General features: G+C 41.8%; 1 protein-coding gene across 6 annotated transcripts in view; it reads right to left on the bottom strand.

Annotated features, from left to right (window-relative positions):
• MAP3K20 (mitogen-activated protein kinase kinase kinase 20) overlaps positions 1-19,014 on the bottom strand; it is a 204,077-nt gene that overhangs the window by 52,623 nt on the left and 132,440 nt on the right. For all 6 annotated transcript variants that reach the window (XM_021075200.1, XM_013990583.2, XM_021075199.1 and 3 more), the window contains exons 10-11: positions 12,991-13,097; positions 4,642-4,777 (exon numbers count right to left, since the gene is read on the bottom strand). In XM_021075200.1, the coding sequence (XP_020930859.1) occupies positions 4,642-4,777; positions 12,991-13,097 (243 nt within the window). The remainder of the gene's footprint in view (positions 1-4,641; positions 4,778-12,990; positions 13,098-19,014) is intronic.

The raw sequence follows: 19,014 nt of genomic DNA, 5'->3' as shown, positions 1-19,014 counted from the left end.
TCAAGGAAACTAGATACCACAAAATTAGTGGGTGCGGCACAGAAGGTAAGTGATTAGTGAAACAAACGAATGTAGGGAATTATGTGAGAATTTATTTAATGGCGGGTTTTGGCTCCAGCGTGGTTACCATAATTCAAAAATGACAGGGTAAATCACAACCAAAAGTTTGCAAAGCACCACAGCAAGCCGAATTTCAACTAGGAAGGCGGTTGTACGTTTTAAGCCCTCATTTTGCTTAAACAAGGTCATTTTTAGAATTTCTTTTAATTTTTTCAATTACATTTTCATATGAGAATGCTTAGTTAAATTAACTATTACATTGAAAAAGAAAATAATTAAAGATTTAATCTCGCTTAAAAAAAAAAATCAAGAAACCTTGTACCCAAGAAGCAAAGCACAAAACCAATCAGCAGTCATATGGTTCTAGGGAGATTCGGGTCATTAGCTACCTTTTTAGCTAGATTATCTGACTATAAACTAAAAATGAGTGTAGAATTCACTTGCCTCCATTTACTATTTATTAAGCCAAATATGATAGAAGCTAGTTATTCAATTTAGGAAACAATACACTTGTGAACACATTCCAGATCGTCTCTAACATTCAAGTTATAAACAAGTATGTAAATATATGTGAAAATTGAGGGGAAAAGAGACCTGTATTAATTTAGATTGTTACCTCTGTTTCTATTCTCTACACGTTTCCTTCTTTTAACAGTTTTAGTTGTTTTTCTTTTTCTTTTTTTCCTTTCTTTCTGGGAGTCTCCTTCTTATAGTGGATACACTTGTTTTCAATCATACATTATGATTTTAAACAGCCATCCATTGCCATAAATGTTGTTATCATACACGTTTCAGTGGTAAAACTGGCAGGATCTGAAAGTGTTACTGCCTCTTCTTTTGAGAAATAAGCAAATTAAGGTTAACTTTTTTTTTTTTTTGTCTTTTGTCTTTTTGTCTTTTGTTGTTGTTGCTATTTTTTGGGCCGCTCCCGCGGCATATGGAGGTTCCCAGGCTAGGGGTCAAATCGGAGCTGTAGCCACCGGCCTACGCCAGAGGCACAGCAACGCGGGATCCGAGCCGAGTCTGCAACCTACACCACAGCTCACGGCAACGCCGGATCGTTAACCCACTGAGCAAGGGCAGGGACCGAACCCGCAACCTCATGGTTCCTAGTCGGATTCGTTAACCACTGCGCCACGACGGGAACTCCAGGTTAACGTTTTGATGCCATTTAAATAAGGGTAAATTTATGATAAACAGTGTACAAATAGTATGTTATTATATTGTCAGGGATGACCTTTACATTCTGTGTGTAAAAGTACTTTTTAGGGTCAATTTCCTAATTTTTATTTATTTATTTTTTTGGTCTTTTTGTCTTTTTAGGGCCACCTGTGGCATATGGAGATTCCCAGGCTAGAGGTCCAATCAGAGCTGCAGCCACCAGCCTACACCACAGTCACAGCAATAAGGGATCTGAGCCGCATCTGCGACCTGCACCACAGCTCACAGCAACACCCGGATCCTTAACCCACTGAGCAAGGCCAGGGATTGAACCCACATCCTCATGGATCCTAGCTGGGTTCCTTAACCGCTGAGCCACAACGGGAACTCCTCCTAATTAAAGTTGGAATTGAGGTTTTTTTGTTTTTTGTTTTTTGTTTTGTCTTTTTGCTATTTCTTTGGGCCGCTCCCATGGCATATGGAGGTTCCCAGGCTAGGGGTCCAATCGGAGCTGTAGCCCCCGGCCTACGCCGGAGCCACAGCAACGCGGGATCCGAGCCGCATCTGCAACCTACACCACAGCTCACGGCAACGCCGGATGTTAACCCACTGAGCAAGGGCAGGGATCAAACCCGCAACCTCGTGGTTCCTAGTCGGATTCGTTAACTACTGCGCCACGACGGGAACTCCTTTTTTTTTTTTAACTATCTTAACTTTATTAGGAAAAGACCTCTGCAGTTATTAGTTCAATAAGAACCTCATATAAGTCAGCTAAAAAGCACCAGGAACATGGAAGAAAGAAATTGCTTTAGATCCTTTAACACCGGAAACAGGTTATTATTTTCCTTGCAGTCACATTTCCCAACCTCTCAAATTGTTTTCCCTTGTTAGATATTCTCAGGGTCTCTTTGTTGCTTATCTATTTTATTATTTCATGGGTTCTTTTATTATTTCATGGGTTCTCATATTAAGATCTTAACAAATGCCTCTCAAATAAGCTTTTATTTTTTAAAAGAAATAAAATTTTACATCAAGCTATGGGGTTGAGCATTGTTCCTATTTCTGTATGGAGAATTCATCTTCCCAGATATCTTTAACTGCTGTTTTAATTTCAGGAAAGAAAACAGTGTCCTTCCTGGAACTAAATCCAGTAAGATCATTTTTTATGAAGTTACTTAAATGTTAAGCTTTTATAATTAAGAGGAGGCTAAATCGAGAAAACGTCAACCCGGAGCCACTTCCTTTTAAAAAGGTTTATTTTATCCAGCTCTCAGAAACCTCATTTACAGTCAACTAGAAACTGATGTGAGGATAAAAGAAAACACCTACTTATAAAATACCTGAGCACAAAAGTTTTTTCCTTCAGAAATACTGGCTCTAAGCAGAAGAGATGTTAAAAGCAAGTACTGTAAAGAAAGAAAACTTAGCCTTCCTAAGAAAAAAAAAATCTCATTGAGATCGTGCTGCTTGCTGTCCATTGTTAGATGGTAGCCCTCAGAGCAGTTCCTTTACAGAAAGTTTTTTTGCAGTGAAAATGCAAGTATACAGCCTACTGTGCACTGAGTTTTCCATTATTTATTATACAACCGGGTTACTAATAGCAGTAATGTGTGCAAGGCAGCCCATAATTTCTTAGCAAAACTAATGCCGGGAAACCAAAGAAAGGTTCTAAAGCATACTCTAATGGGTACTTTAAGGTGTTTTTCCTCACAATGCTACATTTAGAAAGAGGCAAGCCATGCAGTGCTTTATAGCTTAAGATTTCAGAGTACTTAAAAAACCCCCACAAGTCTCAGACTTCAGAAGATGGCCATATATTTGCTGCTCATCAGCTCTGGGAGAAGCTATGTTCCCTTGCAGATCCTTAGGGTGTGCTTTCTGAGACTGCCTGCTGGTCCCAGCTCAACCAGAACAGGAAACTTTCCTTCATGTCTTTCTTGAGAGTCAAGTTAAATTCACTAAATTGATAAGACGTGGTACCGTCTTAATGTCCCATGACAGTCCTATGCATAGCAATTCTGTTCTTACTTCGGGATTCCCTGGATAATTAAAGTCATTTCTGAAAAAGTTAAATCTGATAACATGATATTTAACCTCACCGTGTTTTCTTTTTTAGGATAAAGGGTTTCTTTTCCATAAAAATTGGAAAAGGAGACAAACTATTTTTATTCTTTAGACACTGGAACACTGGCAAATACTCTGCAATTGGGCACTGGCTAAGATTAAGACTTGTAAAAATAAGAAAGTTTAAAAAAAATTTTTTTTTTTTTTGCTTTTTTTTTTTAGGGCTGCACCTGTGGCATATGTAAGTTCCCAGGCTAGGGGATGAATTGAAGCTGCAGAGACCAGCCACAGACAAAGCAACACGGGATCAGAGCCGCATCTGCGACCTACTCTACAGCTCATGGCAACGCTAGATCCCTGACCCACTGAGTGCGGCCAGGGATGGAACCCACATCCTCATGGATACTAGTTGGATTCGTTTCTGCTGTGCCACAATGGGAACTCTGGAAAGTTTTTTTGAAGATCACAAAGTGAAGGGCCTTTAAGTATTTTTTTTTTTCTTTTTTGGTAAAATCACCATAGCAACTATGAAAGATGAATTTAAACTATATAACAAATTTACTTTTAATTTTATCATTGCTTGTGATCCTTAAGTGCACAAATACTGCCCCTTAAAATCTCTGGGAAAACCAATGACAAATTTATACTTAATTCCTGAAATGATAAATCATTTAAAATAGGGAAGAATGTTGAAATTTGACTAGACTTTAATATATCAGGTCAACATATAAGCTCAAGATAAGTGTACAAATAGCAAAATCCTTAAAAAGAATTTTCATCTTACTCCAAATACAAGGGTTGGAAAAAACTGGAAGTCTGTCCTGAGAGAAGCCTTTTTCTAATCTTTTGTTGCCCATGATCATGACCCTAAATTGAGTACGGAAGACTAATTCTTGTCATTTTTAGGTCATTATGTCAGCTTTCTTTTAGAAGGAAAACTCGGTTAAGTTCTGACACTTCAATGACTTTCTTAGACAGCTAGCTGCCTCAGTGTAACATGTATTAATTTCTGATGCAGTCTGAAGAGTTAATCAGCTTTTAGGCACATGCTCTGGGGATCTAACAGATGGTGTGAAAGTACACTGAATTTTATTTTTGTAATTCTAATATACAAACACACTGAGAGAATAACAGTTCTCAGGGAAAGAGCCAGAAATAGGATAAGCTTTTCTTCTAAATCTCTGGCATTTAGTTAATTGAAAAGAGATCCGAGCGCTACTTGAGTATCAATGCAGGCCCTTTAATGTAAGGGCACAAGGCAGGAAGTGAGGAGGCGGCAGGGGAGGGCGTGCCATGCTGCCATGCTCAGCCAGTCTCCTAAGTGGGGGATCAGTGGGCTCTGCAGGGAACACTCACCGGGGTGTTGGACTGCTCCGTCAGCTTTTGCTCCCACATCTTCAGACGCCTTTCTCGTTCTTTGAGCTCCTGCTCTTTAAAGCTGAGGTCACGTTCTAGTTTCTTCAGCCTCTCAAGAGTTGCTTCGATTTCACACCTGCACAAGGATAACAGGTTTAAGACTCTCAACTTTGCTTAAGAGGTGTTGCATGCTTAGGGGTCCATCAGAATGCTTAACCAAAGGGACAGGCTCAAACCTGTGCTTGGAAACCAAACACTAAACTAGCAGAGAAGAAGAGATCTTTCATATCCTTGAAAATCAACAGATAGTTTCTAGCTCGGAAACATAAGCTGGCGAGACTTTCACAGAGCAGCGAAGAGCCACTGGGTGGAGCCTGAGCCATGGAGTAGGTGTCTTGGTCTAGCCATTGAATAAATGCTTGTGGTCCTCTGACTCTCTTATATTATCTCACCTTATTCTTATTACAGCCCCTAGAAACAGGTACTAATCTCATATAGAGAGATGGGAAAATGACACTCAGGTTAGGTGCTCACTATCACACTTTTAGTAAATTCACACTGGCTTGTTCACTGGCGGAGTAACTCAAGCAATCAACTGACTAAGCTGACCTGGCTTCCTCAGTTGTATGGGGGTAGGGGTTATCTCATGACAGGACTTCACAACTTGCCTGATTCGAATAATCACCTCCACAGCAGTGACCCAAACCACAGTGGTGACAACCTGGGATCCTTAACCCACTGAGCCATCGGGGAACTCCTAAAGTTCTTTTTAACTCTATTTTATTGTATTTATTTATTTTGCTTTTTAGGGCTGCACCTGCCGTATGTGGAGGTTCCCAGGCTAGGGGTCGAGTCGGAGCTACAGCTGCAGGCCTATGCCACAGCCACAGCAATGCTAGGTCTGAGCTGTGTCTGGGACCTACACCACAGCTCACGGCAATGCTGGATCCTCGACTCACTGAGCGAGGCCAGGCATCGAACTCGCAACCTCATGGTTCCTAGTTGGATTCGTTTCCGCTGCGTCACGATGGGAATTCCATCTCTAATAGTTTTAAAAGCAAGTTCGTTCCTTCCTGAATCTCTATGGGCTGACCAACCGCATCACTCGAATGGTTTGTTCAGTTAAAGAAACCTGTCCTTTATAGAGACTGAATGGGTAAGATGGCTCAGAGCAAGTTTTTTTCTTTCAGGGCTGTCATCAGGTTTTAAGTCTAAATTTACGTTCTGAGAGTTGGAGGTTCTTTCCCTCGAGTTTCTGTGAGAAAAGCAACAGTCATGAGAGAAAGAGAGAGAGAGGCGGGGAGAGGAGGGGGAGAGGGAGCAGAGTGAGGGAGGCGGGAGGGCGGAGAAGGCACAGAGGGCTGGTAGATGCAGAAGAAGGCGGGGATGGGAGAGGAGCGGGCTGGAGATTAACTGCTGGGCCAACAGCTGCTTCCGGAGCCTGCAGGTCAGACGGTGCGATTCTGGCTGAGACCTTGACTACAGAAGGCAGCAGCCCCCAGATCTAAGTTAATGAATCTCTGCAGCCAAAGTCTGCCTTTTTATGTCCAGGGAAAAATCCCAATAAGTGGACAGCTTATCCCAATGCCTTTGTGGATGAGAAGTAAATAAATGAAAACCAAAAGGCTCTGGTGTTAATTGGCAAAACCCCACTCAGGGAACAGCTACTGAGGTGGATCTGGAATTAGGCCCCGTGTTTTACTTCCCTGACTGTCTGCAAAGAATCTCAGAGCAACAGAGGCAGGAATGTATGTGCAAAAGCATCTGCTATCAACCCTCTGTCCCTTTGATTGGTGCCATTTGAAAATTATATAGCCATATAAGTCACACTAGAGTCCCTAAAGAAAGGTACTAAGTCAGCAACCTTTCAGAATTATGACTATCATAAAATCCAAACTTGACCCCTGATATTTCTGACAAAAATATTATGCCCACCTGTACACAAGTTTGTTTTTATTTTTCAAATGGCGGATTGAGGGGGAAAGAAAAGCTCAGGGTGAAAAACCCTAAGTTAAACTTTTCTAACAGAAAGGAAAGAAGGAACGAGCCATCTTCAGTAAAGGGGAGGGTGAGAGGATTTTCTGTCATGGCGCAGCGGAAACGAGTCCGACTAGGAACCAAGAGGTTGCGGGTTCGATCCCTGGCCTTGTTCAGTGGGTTAAGGATCCGGTGTTGCCGTGAGCTATGGTGTAGGTGGCAGATGCGGCTTGGATCTGGCGTGGCTGTGGCTGTGGCTATGGTGCAGGCTGGCAGCTGTAGCTCTGATGAGACCACTAGCCTGGGCACCTCCATGTGCCATGGGTGCGGACCTAAAAGGACAAAAAAGACAGAAAAAGGAAGGCGGGGGGGGGTGTGAGAAAAGGAGGCGGCAGAGTCCGCCTGGCTCAGCAGGAGACAGCAGGGGCCTGGGCTGCTGCCTGGGGTGCTTTTGCCAATCCCGGTCCCAACTCTCCTGCCAGGGAGACTGAGCTCACTGATGTTCTTTTTGATCAAAGTAAATGGCCAACACATTCAATTTCATCTGTAACTTAAGCCAAGCACTCGTCTCAAGTTCCAGCTCTGAGAGCCCACTCTGATTTTGAGCCCTTCTGGAAAGGAGATCCACAGTTAAGTAAGCTGAGGGCTGTGATACAGAAAAACAAACACTGAATAAAAACGATTCCCCCCACCCCCCGCCTCGCCCATGCCCAGGGATCTTGACAGCAGAGGTCCAGGTTCTATGCCCCAAACCCGGAGAGCAACACAGAGACAGCTGCTCCCCTGGCTGTTCCTGCTGTTTTTCTTGATGCATTGTTTTGCACCAAATGAACTGGCTGCTGCACTTATATAACGTTCCTGTTCTAAAAATATAGTTTAAGTGTTTTAGCTGATGAAAATTACGGTTTTTCTCTTAAGCCAAATCCAACCAAGGTTGACTTCAACCTGTTTCAATTTTCCATATGTCAAAAACAGGCATGAACTATATTTCTCCTCTTTTATTCGATGGAAACTTACTCTGGAATAAAAGATCAATTCATAAGAACAGCTGTATCACATTCAGTACATGAGAAACAGATCATATGTGTGTCAAATTCAGTGTTACACATTAAATGATCTGTGTTAAAACTCACATTGCAAAGATTAATTTTTAAAAAATTTGTGTTTTGTTTTTAAGGACATATGCCACAGTGAGAGTATTTTGATCACCCAGAAAGAACACAACCAACAGAGAGAGGCCTGGATGCTCTATCAAAGCTCCACAGGGCTTCCTCAGCGCAGGGACCACAGGTCTGCAGACAGTTGCAGGGGGCAATGAGAACTGACAACAGGACCAAGAGGACCACGCATTTTCTATTCGCAACACTCGGGGCCACTATTGCTAGTAAGGCAATAGGAAGAGAAACAAGCTAAAGATGTGATAAGCCAGGAAAGGTCTGACGCTCAGTTTTCCTTCCTATTATTTATTAGGTCAAAGAAAAGGACCAAGTTTATGGGATCTGTAATAACCTAGTTTTAAAAGGGGGTCTCAGAATAATCATGTAATTTTCTAAGACTCGACGTTCCATCTGGTTTATGTGGAGAGGAAACTCCGCCAGCAAACAAGCATCTGCCAGAAATGCCAGAGCAGGACTGGAGGCCGACTTCACTGAGACACCAGCTTCCTACACACACTTTGGACCCTAAACACCCGATTTCAGACACCAGATAAAAGTCGGGGGAAAAGTTGAGGACCGAATGTGTTGTCCTTTGAAATATCCAGATGGCCTGACAAATATTTACTTCTTTCTGGCACATGGCATGTTGAGTGGGATAGCCATACCTAAAACCATCAGGCCTGTAGTACCTCTCTTTGCTAGAAGGGAATCTGGTCACGTGAACGCTGCGTGCTAACGAACAGGCGGCATGACACTGGCCCAAGTCCAGGGACAGCTCCGAACAGCGAGTGTGCCAGCACAGGCCTGAGGGATCAGGCCACCTGGGTTCCAGTCCTGGCTCTATCTTGGGCAGGTGGTCCAACCTGTCCACAGTCTTGGTTTCTGTATCTGAGGTCTAAGTCAGGGATGTGAGGTGGATTAAAAGAGATAATCCAAAGAAAGTACAAGAATCTGGGTAAGAATGTGATAAATGACAGCTGTGTTTGTTATTATTGCTGTCATTGATATCATAATAATTCCCTATGGTGGGTTTTTTGATTTTTTGGTTTTTTTTTTTTTTTGCTTTTTAGGACTGTACCTGGGGCACATGGAGGTTCCCAGGCTAGGGGTCTAATCAGAGCTGTAGCTACCAGCCTACAGCACAGCCACAGCAACGCGGGATCTGAGCTGGGTTTGCGACCTACAGCACAGCTCACAACACCTCAGGATCCTTAACCCACTGAGCGAGGCCAGGGATCAAATCCACATCCTTAGGGATACTAGTCAGGTTCATTAATGCTGTGCCACAAGGGGAACTCCCTATTCTCTATGTTTTTAATCAATTGCCAAGTTTAGTTAAAATAGCTCTGCTCCTTCTCAAACTGTGCTTTAATGGTTCAGATAAAGATATGCATTTTCTCTCCAGTGCTCAGGATTAACTAGTTCCTGAGAGAGAATCAATGAGGAAGCCCCGTAGGCAGTTTTTGCCTTTTACTAAAATACCTTAATGTATGACCAATTTTATTTCCCTCATCTTTTCAGCTTGAAGCATTGAAAAAATTGTTTTGCAACTAATGCAGGTTTACTGTAGAAAATGAAGACGTCCACACAGAAAACACTCTCCTATGATCTCATTACCCAACTGAACACGGACCTGGATACTTTTCTCTAGGTATGCATACATTCACACATAAATAGGTGTTTATTTTATCAAAAAAATGGAATCAATCTAAACATACTGGACTGTAGCCCTCATTTTAAACTCATTTCCAATCTGTATTATCATGACGGGCTCCGTACTTTTCTGTGTTTGGAGGCATCATAATTTTTTTTTAAAACCATAAAAACTACATAAAATGAAAATCTTTTATTTTACTTGTTTTACAAGTCCAATGATGCTGTGATAAACAAATAAATGCCCATATACCCTTGTGCAACCTTCCCATTTATTTTCTTAGAAATAAAACGGTAGTGATAGAGGTCTCTGATCTATACGGCCAAACTGTCCTCCAGAAAGGTAGTATTTTCCCACCAGCAAAGTGTGAGAACACTTATGACACTGAATATTTTCATAATATAAATTTTTGCCAATCTTTTTTTTTTTTTTTTAGGGCCGCACCTGTGGCATGTGAAGGTTCCCAGGCTATGGATTCAATTGGAGCTTTAGCCGCCGGCCTACACCACAGCCACAGCAACGCTGGATCTGAGCTGGTTCTGTGACCTACACCACAGCTCACAGCAATGGCAGATCCTTAACCCACTGATGGAGGCCAGGGATCCAACCCGAGTCCTCATGGATGCTAGTTGGGTTAGCTAACCGCTGAGCCACGGCAGGAACTCCTAAGTTTTTGCCAATCTTGATGATAAATTATGCTCTCTTTTATTTGATTGCTAAATGAGGCTGAATATTTTTCACACGTTTATTGGTCATTCAATTTTTCCTTTTGTAAAATGTCATTTCATGCCCTTTAGTATGATATTTTAGTTACAATGTTTTTCTTTTTTTTAAAGACATAAGCACTATCATGGTGGTTTTTTTTCTTTTTTTTTTTTTTTTCTTTTTTGGTCTTTTTGCTATTTCTTGGGCCGCTCCTGCAGCATATGGAGATTCCCAGGCTAGGGGTCTAATCGGAACTGTAGCCACCAGCCTACACCAGAGCCACAGCAATGCGGGATCCGAGCCGCGTCTGCGACCTGCATCACAGCTCACGGCAACACCCGGATCCTGAACCCACTGAGCAAGGCCAGGGATCGAACCCGCAACCTCATGGTTCCTAGTTGGATTCGTTAACCACTGCGTCACGACGGGAACTCCTATTACGGTGGTTTTCATGGGGACTCACGAGAGCTTTTCAAAGGATTGGAAGGGATAAACCAGTTTTCAGAATGACATTAAGACTTGATTTACCTTTTCCATTCTTTCTCTTACAAGTACACTTGTAAGACTTTCCTCGGGCTCCATGACATGTGACAGCACCATAGGCTGAATGCAGAAGCAGGATTTACTATTGTTTTTAAATGAATCTATAAGTATATATTTAATTTTTTTCCTCAGTTCTAATTATGAATGTGGGAAATACTGACAAACCTAAGTCCTTTAAGCAAAAACCCTCTGGAGTCCTCCATCATTTTTCTGAGCATAATGAAGTCCTGAGACCAAACTCTGAGAACAGCTGATTTATCATCTAGGAGAAAAAGTTATAATAGGACGGCATAGTTTTGGGAATTTACTTATGGTGGGTATGGCTTTTGGCCTTAGGGAGTTTCCACATTTTATGGAGAAAACTTAGCACCTTTCCCCCTATTTTCTGATTTCGTTGACATATTTTAAGACTCCCTATCTCATGAGTATTAACAGTACTATTAAAATCCTCCTAATCCTTTGGCTAACAGATGAAACAGCAGTTCCTCAGGGAAATCCTTTTATTAAATCCTCAGACTAGATTAGATTTCATGGTTATATACTCTCAGACGCCCAGTACTCCTGTCACAATGCTTATCAACACAGTAATGAAAGAGTCACTTGTATACCTGTATTCAGTAATCTAATAGTGGACACTCCACATGCACTGGGACTGTTCTGCTCATCACCACAGCTCAATACCTAAGGGGCATCTTTCCCCAGCAGAGGTGTAATTAATATCTGAATGAATGAATGTAAGAAGCACATTTGTCAAAGCAACAACTCACATATTTATATTCTCCTGTGTAACACGCTGTGATGTCTTTTAATATTCTCACCACCATGGAATTTCCTTCCCCAAATATTTATTGAGCAACTACTCTGTTTAGGACACACTGCAGATGATGAACCAAGGAGATGATGTGACCCTCTTACATTTCAGCCAGTGGGACACAGGTTAAACAACAAACTGAAGAATTACTTATTGATTCTGACTGCGGCAGAAGGAGATGTTCTCAGGGTACACAGAACAGAACCACATCTGGTCTAGGGTCAGAAAGCATCTCCTTGAAGGAGTGCCTTCTTCAGCTGCTATCTGAATGACACGTAGGAGCCAAGTTGGGTGTGGACATCAGGGCTGGTGTGCCGCTGAAAGGGGATGAAATTTAAACAGGAGAAACTGCATTTGCAAGGACTCTGAACGAGGGAGAAATATGCGTCATTTTGACATTGAGGAACCAAAGTCAAAAATGAAGGGGTAGAATGATGCTCTGAAGATAAGGCTGCTGAGGCCAGAGCACAGACGGTGTCATGACTCGCAAGTATTTTGGCATTTGTCCTAGATTACTAGGAGCCCCTTACATGGATTTAAAAGGGGAGCAATCTGATTAGATTTGTGCTGATCTCTTACTGTAGGAAACAAATATTACTTACATGTTTTGTTGGGTTGATTATTCTACCCCAGCACAAATTATTACAGACTTGAACACAGAGTATTACTTTTATGTCACTAAATAAAACTTCTTTTAACTCACTGGTCCTAGATCGAGATTTCCAAAGAATGAAACATAAAGAAGGTTACCGTCAAACATCAATTAAACAGAAAGCCCGAAGAAATGCATAATCGATTCCGTCATTGTAAGTGCCTGCAGTATTCCTTTGGTATCGGCAGGTGGCGTCAGGGGTCACGTTGCTGCCACAGCTCTCAGGAGCAGAGATGGGTTACTTAAATCTCTGCTGAGTCAGGGAGGAATAATGTCAGCTCCCAAACATGCTATTTATATTCGTGCATCATGTGACCTGGCTTGAATGTCTCACCCCGGCCTTACTGCTTCCACTCACACAATACAATTCTCTCATTACCAAGTTTGTTTACATGCAACAAAATTTAATAGGATTGACACCACCGAAAGTTTTCTTTGAAAAGTGTTTTTACAATTTCCCTACCTCTTCTACCAACAGATAGAGTGCTCTGCATGGTTCCAAGCAGACAGTATTTTTATTTCTTACTGGACAGAGGCCAGCGTTTCCTAACACGGAGTATATACAGAGACATGTCTGGTAACTGTCTTTTGTCTCAGAAGATATGGTTTCGCTGTGCTTTCTAAATACTTAGACATATGATGAGGCAACAAGCTCAGAGGAAAATTCTTTGCTTACATATGAGACGGAGGGCTTTTCAGAGCTCCAAAAATAACATAAAACACACACACAAAAAGCCTCAATTTCAAAGGAATTAGGATTGTCATCAAGCTCTCAGGTTCGCTTCCTGGCTGAAGCTAGTCACCATCCCTTAAAGCAAAAAAAATGTGACTCGGGTGTGACGTCGCCTACCTCCACTCTGCCTTGTTGTGCAGGAATGAGTTACACTGGTCAGGAAGGTTCGTGTCATTCGACATGGACTCCAGAATTGAAATGATCTGCTTGAAAGATGGCCGTTTCTAAAGAAGAAAAAAGAATGACTTGTTGAGACTTAAGAAAGTGGTTCTTTAAGAGGAAATTCACAGGCATAGTAATAAACTCAAATCATCATAACAAAATAAAATATAATATAATGTCCTGATTTCATTACTTTACAACAGACAGACTGCTCAGGTCTAGGGAACCATGTTTCTTATTTTCAATCAGTTATTCATAATAGACTCAGATATCATTTTTCTATCTTGTGGCTTAAGGTTGGAATGATTATAGTATTTTTTTTTCAGGTAAGGAAAGTACTAATTAATTCTCTCTTTTGGGTGTGTTTAAGGATTCCTAAAAGGAAAAAGTGAGGTCTTAAAAAAAAAAAAAAAAAAACTATCCATGTGATAAAGCAGGTAGATTAAAAGTTAATGGTAGAGTCTGAGTGACAGGTATACATACCAGTGTTCATGGCAAGTTCTTTCAACTTTTCTGTACGTTTGAAAATTTTTAAAATAAAACGTTGGGGAAGACCTACTTATCAGTCTATTGGAACTAATACAATTTCTTAAACCAGTGGCTCAGAGAAAAATCTCCCAATTTTATTTTTATTTTTGTCTTTTTGCCTTTTCTAGGGCTGCTCCCATGGCATATGGAGGTTCCCAGGCTAGGGGTCTAATCAGAGCCATAGCCGCCAGCCTATGCCACAGCCACAGCCACGCCAGATCTGAGCTGCATCTGCAACCTACACCACAGCTCACAGCAACTGGGATCCTTAACCCACTGAGCAAGGCGAGGGATTGAACCCAAACCTCATGGTTCCTAATCAGAATCGTTAACCACTGAGCCAGGACGGGAACTCCAAAAAAAATCTCCCATTTTAAAGCCATCCTAACATCACTATTTCAACATCTATTTATTCCACATTACAACTAGCTTTGGGAGTTCCCATCGTGGCTCAGTGGTAATGAGCCCGATCAGGATCCACGAGGATGTGTGTAGGATCCCTGGCCTTGCTCAATGGGTTAAGGGATTGGCCTTGCCATGAGCTGTGGTGTAGGTCACAGACATGGCTCAGATCTGGTGTTGCTGTGGCTGCAGCTCCAATTTGACCCCTAGCCTGGGAATTTCCATATGCTGCACATGTAGGCCTAAAAAGACGAACAAACAAAAAAAAGCAAAAAAAAAAAAAAAACAAAAAAAAAAAAACCCAACCAAACAAAAAAACCAACTAGCTTTGGTGCTAGGAAGCTCTCTGGTTCTGTTCACTAGAAACTGAAAAAGCAGTGGTTAGGTGTCATTTCTTTAGCTATCAGAAACTATACTCTTTAGATTCTAGCCAAGGTTGAGACAAAAGGTTAAAACAAAAACCGAGGAAGATAATAAAAGGATGATGCACATTCTCTCTTCATCACGCCTCATAATTATACCATTTCTGAACAAATTAGAGTTGCAGCAATTAAAACATGCATTTTAATTTAGGAGCACAAAAACAAAAAGGAAGAATGTTGAGGTGGCTTGCTCTCAGGACTTGAGAGCTTCCTACATTAAGAAGGGCAATTTTTCTTAGGAATATAATACTGGGATATTTATTCTGAGTTCTGCCATTACTGTAGTCTTTCATGGGCGTGTGTGTACATGCAGGTGGGTGTGTTTTAAAAAGAGGGCAGAAGTAGCTAAATGTCACTGGTGTGCATGAAGCCTTCCAAGAAGCAAAGGGGAAGATGCTTTAAGTAGGAAACCTGAAAAAAATTGTTTGTCTTTTTCTTTTGACTTGTTACCATTTTAAATTTCTCCCACCACGTGTCAGGTTCCAAAAGGAAAAATGTTTTGTGTGCCCAGGGACTGATTATATAATACATATAGGATTTTCATTTTCATGGAAAAGCAGCAGGAGGAGGTAATAAATTTTAAAGAAAAATATTTTTCCCTGCACTTAATCATTCTTGAGATAAGGTGAAACTTTTTTGTAATTGGATGGTAAGTATCCCTGGAACAATCTTATTTTTACAGTTAGATATGCTCCCAGAGGGAAATTATCAATGTGAACATTTAGAAATTAACAACCATGTAGAATTTTGTGTTAATGATATTTTATGAGTATTCCAATTCCAGGACACACACACACACACACACACATTTTTTCTGTCCTTTTAGGGCCGCACCTGTGGTATATGCAAGTTCCCAGCCTAGGGGTGGAATCAGAACTGCAGCTGCTGGCCTATGCCTCAGCCACAGCAAAACCAGATCCAAACCGCCTCTGTGACATGCACCACAGCTCTTGGCAATGCCAGATCCTCAACCCATTGAGCAAGGACAGGGACTGAACCCTTGTCCTCATGGATCCTAAATGGGTTTGTTACCGCTGAGCCACAATGGGAACTCCAGGATATAATATTTCATCTGGAATCTTCTTCTGAAGGGCCTTAAGTTTCTGCTATGTATTACGTAGGCTTTGCTTACTTACAAAGGCAAAACTATGACCATTTATTAAGCGTTTGCATACATTTTGTGTTACCTTTATTTTACAGATAAGGAAAATCAGTCTCAATATTCAGTATATGGCATTGCCCAGTATCACATAGGAAGCAAGTTACAGAACCAGGGGTGATGCTTTTAAACTCTTCAAAATGTTTTACCACATGAGGGTAAGATATTATTATTTCCTATCAAACTCATGCTTTAACTATTATTTTTTTTTCTTCTTTTAAAAATGTCATTTTGGGGAGTTCCTGTTGTGGCTTAGCGGTAATGAACCTGACTAGTATCCATGAAGATGCGGGTTTGATCCTGATCTCACTCAGTGGGTTAAGGATCAGACATTGCCCCGAGCTGTGGTTTAGGTCACAGACTGGCTCAGATCTGGTGTGGCTGTGGCTGTGGTGTAGGTCAGCAGCTGTAGCTCTGATTCAACCCCTAGCTTGGGAACCTCCATATGCCTCGGGAGTGGCCCTAAACAAAACAAAACAAAACAAAACAAAAAAGTCATTTTGGAACTTGAACCAATACCCACCTTTACTTCCCTCTTTTATTCAATAAAACATTTTGAGCACCTGGTGGAGGCCACTAGAATGACCCCCACCCCCACCAAAACTGCTGTTAGCAGCTTTGTCATATACATGTCTCCCTCCTTATTGCAAAAGAGGCTATTTCCATAAGTAAGCCGAACATTTAATCTCTGTGTTAATACTCCAGATATCCAAGGACTGAGAAAAAGAAAGAAAATGTAATTTAACCAATTACTGTTCTATCTGTGGGCACAGGACTGGTGCCAACTGCTGGCTGACCTACAATGTCCTTCTAGCCAGAGAACTACAATGTGCCTCTTAGGAAACAAACCTGGCTACTTTAGTCAACAACAAATTGTGCATCTACTTACTAAATTTATATAAGGTAGTATAAGGAAACAGAAAAATGAGTTCTATTCCCCATGGAGCCTATAACCCACTTAGAGAAAAAAACAGATCCTTAAAAAAAAATGCAACAGCACAAGATGAGGCTGTAGCTCAGACTGTGATTTAGGAAAAGGAATACCTGGTATGGTTGGCAGTAAACAGAACATCCAGGGAAGGCTTGATGATGAAGTAATCAGGGGAGAAAAGAAAAACAGGGCAAAGAATATGTTCAGGGGATAAAGGAGGTGGGGAAAGGTGTGTCTAGAGGAGATAGGAATGAGATTGGAAATCTGAGCTGGATGTACAATCAGATCAACCAGAGAGGGCGTATATTCGAGGTTGCAGCAATAAAATGCCATGAATTTAGGAAATAAAAACCAATCTCAAACTTTCTTCATACTTCACCTGGCTAGAACACAACATTCCTCTGGCCCTAAAGAAGGGCCAGCTTACTACATGTTAAATAAAGACACAGCAACTTTGTGGCATCAATTCTGGACCTAATGTCCTTTTTGTGTAGGTGTTTACACTATCATTTAATTAATATACCATAAAGGCAGATTCTTCAATTTTAGTAATGTCGTACAGACTTTCTGATGAAGAAATTCAAAACTTGCTTGGCATACTGAAATATAATGACAATTACAGAGAGCCAGTTGCATTCTGCAAATTCAGTGTCAATAATTTTGGGTGAAATTTCTATTTAAGTACCAGAGAGAAAAATACTACCAAAATTACAAAATATGCCACAACGGACATGTAACTGGTAGAGAATGAAAAGGTAGTATTTTAACAGTATAAAATAAATGTTCTAGGAGTTCCCGTCATGGCTCAGTGGTTAACGAATCTGACTAGGAACCATGAGGTTGCGGGTTCAATCCCTGGCCTTGCTCAGTGGGTTAAGGATCCGGCGTTGCTGTGGCTGTGGTGTAGGCTGGCGGCAACAGCTCTGATTAGACCCCTAGCCTGGGAACCTCCAGCCCTCAAAAGACAAAAGACAAAAGACAAAAAAAAAAAAAAAAGGAGTTCCCGTCGTGGCGCAGTGGTTAACGAATCCGACCAGGAACCATGAGGTTGCGGGTTCGGTCCCTGCCCTTGCTCAGTGGGTTAATGATCCGGCGTTGCCGTGAGCTGTGGTGTAGGTTGCAGGCGCGGCTCGGATCCTGCGTTGCTGTGGCCCTGGCGTAGGCTGGAAGCTACAGCTCCGATTAGACCCCTAGCCTGGGAACCTCCATATGCCACGGGGGCGGCCCAAGAAATAGCAAAAAAAAAAAAAGACAAAAAAAAAAAAAAAAGTTCTAGAGAAAGCTTGCAAATAGTCACTTACAGTTTCGACTGGATTAGTTTCAAAGTGCATTTTTCTTTCTTTCTTTTTTTTTTTGGTCTTTTTGTCTTTTTGCCTTTTCTAGGGCCGCTCCCACGGCATATGGAGGTTCCGAGGCTAGGGGTCCAATCTGAGCTGTAGCCACCGGCCTACACCAAGACACAGCAACACTGGATCCGAGCCGCGTCTGCAACCTACACCACAGCTCACAGCAACGCCAGATCCTTAACCCACTGAGCAAGGCCAGGGATTGAACCTGCGACCTCATGGTTCCTAGTCAGATTCATTAACCACTGTGTCACAATGGGAACTCTGCATTTTTCTTAATGCTTAAAAATTCCCATATTCTGGGAGTTCCCTCATGGCTCAGCAGGTTAAAGATCTGGTGGTGTCACTGCTGTGGTGCAGGTTTGATCTCTGGCCCAGGAACTCCTGCGTGCTGTGGGCATGGTCACAAAAAATAGTCCCATGTTCTGAAATATCACACACTAAACTACAGCCTAAACAGGGGCAAAGCAGACCATTCAAAACCTATCAACTTTGTCATAAAAAAATTGATAAAAACAATAAAAATCCTAAGTAAAAATACTAACAGTTTAAAAAATGTTAGAATCTTTAATTAAAGAACCATACTAAGTAAATACAGGACTTTTTTTTTTTTTTAAGTGTGAAGGTAGTTTGATGAATAGAAGTGAAAGCACGGATTGAAGCTGCTGGTTCATCAGGGCAAAGGTGAGAGGCACCAGCTGGGAAGAACCAACCACAAAGTCTTCTAAGACAAAGTACCAGCCACCCCAGCCCACAGGAAGCCTGTGGAGTGGAGAAGCCTCACGGATCCGTGTCTCTTGCTGCCTGCTGGCCACACTACTGGGCTTGGGGTCCAGCTGTTCTCACTTGGTGGTGTGGACAATGTGCCAGGGAACACTAGGTACGATTCAGCATGAAGTCTGTGTGACGGCAGCACAATTCCCATACTCACCAATTGTTTATGAGTGCCTCCCACCAGGAAAACCACAGATTCCTGTATCCGTGGATTCAACCAACCGAAGTTCAAGCAGGTTGTAGAATCTGTGAAAGTGGAACCTGCAGCTGGGAGGCATCACATGACTGAACTACGCCTTAGGGGACCTGAGCATCCGTGAATTCTACTGGGATCCTGGAACCAATGCCCTGCAGATTCTGAGGGACAGCTGTATGTCTTCATCATTCATTCTTCTTGGGGTCATAGAGGGTTAAATT

Source organism: Sus scrofa, chromosome 15 (assembly GCF_000003025.6).
Source record: "Sus scrofa isolate TJ Tabasco breed Duroc chromosome 15, Sscrofa11.1, whole genome shotgun sequence".
Classification (NCBI taxonomy): domain Eukaryota; kingdom Metazoa; phylum Chordata; class Mammalia; order Artiodactyla; family Suidae; genus Sus; species Sus scrofa.
This window is presented reverse-complemented; position numbering and strand designations above follow the sequence as displayed.